The following is a 5,672-nucleotide window of genomic DNA, read 5'->3' on the forward strand; positions in this document are numbered from 1 at the left end:
CCAGTTTAAAATAATATCAAAGAAAGAGAAATATAAATGCTCAAAATATTCATATATCAAAAAACAATAAATAAATAAATAAATACATACATATATATATATATATATATATATATATATATATATATATATATATAATATTTATTATATACATATTAACAATGTGCTTATTGAGATGGTTATTAAAAAAAAATTTGAGACTTAATAAAATTTTCATTATTTCACAAGCCATGCCAATTTATAATATGAAAACAAAAAAAAAAAAAAAATAATATAAAATAAAATAAAATAATACAATATAATAATATAATAATATATATTTATTTAACATTTTGTTTTTTATTCGTTGGATCTTCTTGGTAGTTTAAATTTTTTATTTTTATAGTTTTCTTCTTTTATACGTTTTAAAGCTGGGGATGCTTTTTTTGGAAATGCACTGCTCTCAATGGATTTAATTTTTGTGCACTGAAATTTATTATTACTATTATTATTGTTATTTGATATATGAATATTTTGAGCATTTATATTTCTCTTTCTTTGATATTCTTTTAAACTGGTTACACTCATATTTTCTGCACCTATATCAATTCTTTTATTATGTTGATTTACATTTAAATAATTTAATTCATGCTGATAAGTTTCATCTGTTCCTTGTATAGGATTATCAGTTGCATTTTTATTAGTTGTCATATATTCATTTAAAGATAAATTGTTGTAATTATTTTTTACAGCTAAATTATTGTTATCTATTTTATTATTTATATTATCATTTAAACTACTGTAACGAGAGTATTTATTTTCATTTACTACATTTTTATCATCTTGAATAAGAAAATGGAAATTTTCATTTATTTGTTCAAATACATTATTTAAATCTATATCTTGTATTGTTGTAATTTCTTCTATTTCTTTCATCAGATTATTTTTAACTTGTAGGTATAAATTATGTCTTATGACATCATCATTATAAAGATAATTATTATGACTCTCACCTTGATCATTATTATTATCATTATTATTATCATTATTATTATCATTATCATCATCATCATCATCAAAATTGTTATCATTATTAATATTATTATTATTATTATCTTCACGGTTAATATCATCATTTGTTTCGTAGTTGGAGTCTCTAGGAGCAGAACCCATTTTTATAGGAGTAATCATTTCTACTATGTTAACAAAGGTGTCTCTTATTCTTTGGACATGATCGTTTACATTTAGATTTATTTCATAATCCATATTTTCTATCACTTCATAGTTTGATAGAGATGGAATATCTGAGATGGAATCTTTTTTTTTTAAAATGTCTATCAATTCTGCTATATACATATTACATTTTTCTATATTTTGTTCAAATACATTATTAAATAGTTTCATATTTTCATTAGACTTTAATAAATGTATATTTCCATTTTGTTCTTGTAACTGGTTATTTTTATTTTGTAAGATTTTTTCAGATATTATATGATATAATTTTCGTTTTTCTATTTTGTTTATTTTGGTTTGACTAGAGAACTGATTTAAAATTTTATCTATATTTAGATTATTTGTATATAATATATTATTATAAATATTTAAAGTATCATTTAAATATTTATTATGTTCCTTTTCTTCTATATAACTTTTTTGTTTTAGATATGATAATATGTTATATAAAACAGTATGATAATTTGTGATCTTTGTTTTAATATCATTATTAATATTATTATATTCATTTTGATCATTTATATTGGTTTCATTAAGACGTTGTATAGAATGATCTATATTTGTAACAGAATTTATAAAAACAGATTTATAATTTTCATTAGATTTTTCATATATTTCTTTATTTAATAAATCTAATTTGTTATTAATTTTTTGATAAATATCTTCCACATTTTTATTTACAACTGTTTGTACATCTTTAAAAATATTTTCTTTAAATTGTTTTATATCTTCATTTATTATTTTTTTATAATTATTAATTATAAAATTATTTTCTTTTTGAATATGCTCATATTCTTTATATATATGTTGAATATTATCATTGATAATATTTTTGTCTTTATTCCAATGTGTATATTTTTGATGACTTTTTTTTTCTAGTAACATAAATGATTCGTTTAAAAATATATGAAATATATTACATATACTTTTAATATATTGAATTAATGATTTTGCGTTATATAATTTCTTTTCACATTCGTATTTATCTAGACGTTCTATAATATCTTCACTTTGTTTATTTAATGATAAATTTTTTATAATTTCTTTATTTTTAGGGTTAGAAAAGGATTCATCTATATGATTATACATAATAGTGTTATTTTGTTGGTCATTTGTTAGGTCATTTGTTGGGTCATTTGTTAGGTCATTTGTTAGGTCATTTGTTAGGTCATTTGTTAGGTCATTCGTTAGGTCATTGGTTAGGTCATTGGTTAGGTCATTGGTTAGGTCATTGGTTAGGTCATTTTCTTCATTTCCATTTTCTTTTATTTTATTATTATTATATTCCTCTTTTATGACATTTAAATGTTGTCTAATGACAGATGTGGATGCACCTTTAAAGTCCTGATTTATATGTGGTATATTTATTTTACATTGAGATATATCATTTTTTATCTTTTCATATGTTGACAAATAATCATGATCATATTTTTGCAATATATCCATATGATCAAGTATAAAATTAAGAGTATCATTATATTTAAAATTAATGTTACTATTAAGTTGTTCAAAATGATTAATATAATCATTGTATGATTTTTTATTTTGTGCTAGATAATTTTTAGTATCATCTAAAATGAATAAAATGGTTTTACAGATATCATTTAAAAGATGATTTTCTTGATTTATATTTTTTTTTAAATTTAATAGATTATCCTGCATATGATTAGACATATTTGTTTTTATTTGTTCAAAGTTTTTTTTCTGGTTAATATAATTTTCTTCTAATGAATGATATTTATTTAATAAGAATTGTGTAATATATTTTTCTTCTATAATTTTTTTCATTAATATTTGATGAAATGATTGTATATTTTTATATTTTTGAATAGTATCTTTTAAAAAGAAAAATATTTTATTTTGTAAGTCATCTGTATTATCCATTTTATTTAATAGATTTTTAATTTTTTTACTTTTTTCAAATAAAATTTTTTCTTTTTCTAATAATATTTCTTTATTTTTTTTTAAACTATTTTGTATATTATTATATTCTTCTGTATCAAGATAAACACCTCTTTTTTCTCGACTTAAATTTAATGCATTTCTTAATTTTTCTATTTCATTATTTAAATCTTTTATTTTTAATTGTTTCGTAGTTTTTATATTTATTTCAGGTCGATTCTTAATATTCTTAGCACGAAATACATAATCTAAAGTACTTAGTGTTTCATCAATGCATAAAGAAGAAGGTGATATTGTCGCAACAATAAATGTCTTGGTCTTACCTCCTAAAGAATCTTGTAATAATCTAGTTAATTTAGAATCTCTATAAGGAATATAAGATGAATTTTCAATTAATGAATTTATTACTCGACCTAAAGTTAATAAGGATTGATTTATATTACAACTTTCTTGTTGTCGAATTTTTAAAGAACCATAGGAACTTTTTAAAGCGTTTTCACTACCAGCTAAATCAACTAAATTTAATTTACCTATTTTAGTTATGCTTTCACCTACACTATTTATATCTTTTATAATTAATGTAATTGTAAATATGGAATGACTCCTACTTGATTTTTTATTATAAGCTGTTTCAGCTGTTCTTCTTTTTTTAATAGCTGAACATATAATATAATAAATTTCTTCAAAAGAATTAATACTTTTTTCTTCTAATTTATCTACATTTAATCCTTTACTTTTATTATTACTATCTTCATATATTCGGAGTTTTATATTTTCATTCGTTGAACTTAATAAATCACATAATTCTTCATTATATATTTCTAAATAGCTAATTTTTATATTAAAATCATACATATTCTTATCATCAATTGTTGGATATATATCATTATTGTTATTTTTAGATACACTACATTTTTTTATTATATCACTATTAGCATCTCTCCTCATTTCACACACTGATAAATTATTTTGTTCTTCCATTATATTTGTATTGTTTAAAATGTGGTTTTTATCAACATGGACTTTATTATGACTATAATAATTATTATTATGATTATTATGATTATTATTATTATTATTATTATCATTATTTTTATTATTATTATCATTATTTTTATTATTACCAGTAGGTTCCTTATTTATTATATTTATATTTTTCTTATCCTTTTCATCATATATATTATTTTTGCCCTTATAATATCTTATTTTTTCTTCCTTCCTTTTATTCAATATATCAAATATTCTTTTAGTCACTCTAAATATAAGTCCAGTATCTTCATTCTCACAAAGTTCATAACAGTAACTGATGTCGCTATTTACACTTTCATTTAAATCTATCTTTTTATTATTATTATTATTATCATATTGTTTCAGGTGTTCTAATATTTTGCCTTCCATAGTATATGTCTTACCTGTCCCTGTCTGTCCATAGCAGAACAAAGTGCAATTAAATCCTTCTAAGACCTGCAGGAACAAATAAATAAAAATATATATATAAATACATACATATATATATAAATACATATATATATATATATATTATTTTATTTTTTTAATGTATTTAATAATACATTATTTTGATAAACAGAAAAGTAAAATATACATGGCATGGATTTTATTTTTTTTTATTGGGCACACATAAATTAATATACATAGAATATCATAATATATATATAATATATATTAATATATATATATATATATATATATATATATATATATATATATATATTAATATATATATATTTATTTATTTGGTACCTCGTCTACTATTTGATAAATATAATTATTAAACAAAGTTTTTTGATCCACATCTTTATCACATGCATAATCAAAGCTATATTTTTTTTCATATATTTCATTATTTCTATTAATTGTTAATATAACTTCATTATTATTAATTCGAACTACCTCTTCATTATTTATATCGTTCTTTTCTTTTTCATTTAATGGTCTACATCTTACAATAACTTTTATATTTACACAACTTGATTTATCATTATTATAAGAATTTCTGAGCATTTTATTTTTATTCAAAAAATTATATTCTTCTTTTAAAATATATCACCCTTAAATTGTAATATAAATAAATAAATATAAATATATAAATATATATATATATATATATATATATATATATATATGTATGTACATATGAATGTAAAATGTTAGATAATATTATAACACACAATTATTATGTAAGAAGAAAAAAATATTTAAATATATAAAAATTATAATATATATATATTATATATATATTATATATATTTTTCCCTTTTTTTTTTTTTTTTTTTTTCTTTTATTTTTGTATATTAGAATTCATAAGAAATAAATTCATAAACTTTAATTTTACAAAACAATATATCTTCAAAAAAAAAAAAAAAAAAAAAAAAAAAAAAAAAAAAAAAAAAAAAAAAAAAAAAAAAAAAAAAAAATATTTCATAAAATAAAAAAATTAAAAAAAAAAAAAAAATATATATATATATATTTATTTTTTTTTAATTATTTATTTTTTTTAAATTTTTAAATTTATTATAAATATATATATTTATTTTTTT

The 5,672-nt window shown here is 18.4% G+C and overlaps 1 protein-coding gene across 1 annotated transcript; it reads right to left on the reverse strand.

The window, feature by feature from the left end:
• Positions 1-339: 339 nt before the first annotated feature.
• PGSY75_0317500 (kinesin-5) lies at positions 340-5,136 on the reverse strand (the record flags this gene model as incomplete). Its single annotated transcript, XM_018784027.1, has 2 exons — positions 340-4,578; positions 4,876-5,136. The coding sequence occupies 2 exons, from the start codon at positions 5,134-5,136 to the stop codon at positions 340-342; spliced, it is 4,500 nt and encodes a 1,499-aa protein (XP_018643610.1).
• Between the last annotated feature and the right edge of the window lie 536 nt (positions 5,137-5,672).

Source organism: Plasmodium gaboni, chromosome 3, assembly GCF_001602025.1.
Source record: "Plasmodium gaboni strain SY75 chromosome 3, whole genome shotgun sequence".
Lineage (NCBI taxonomy): Eukaryota > Apicomplexa > Aconoidasida > Haemosporida > Plasmodiidae > Plasmodium > Plasmodium gaboni.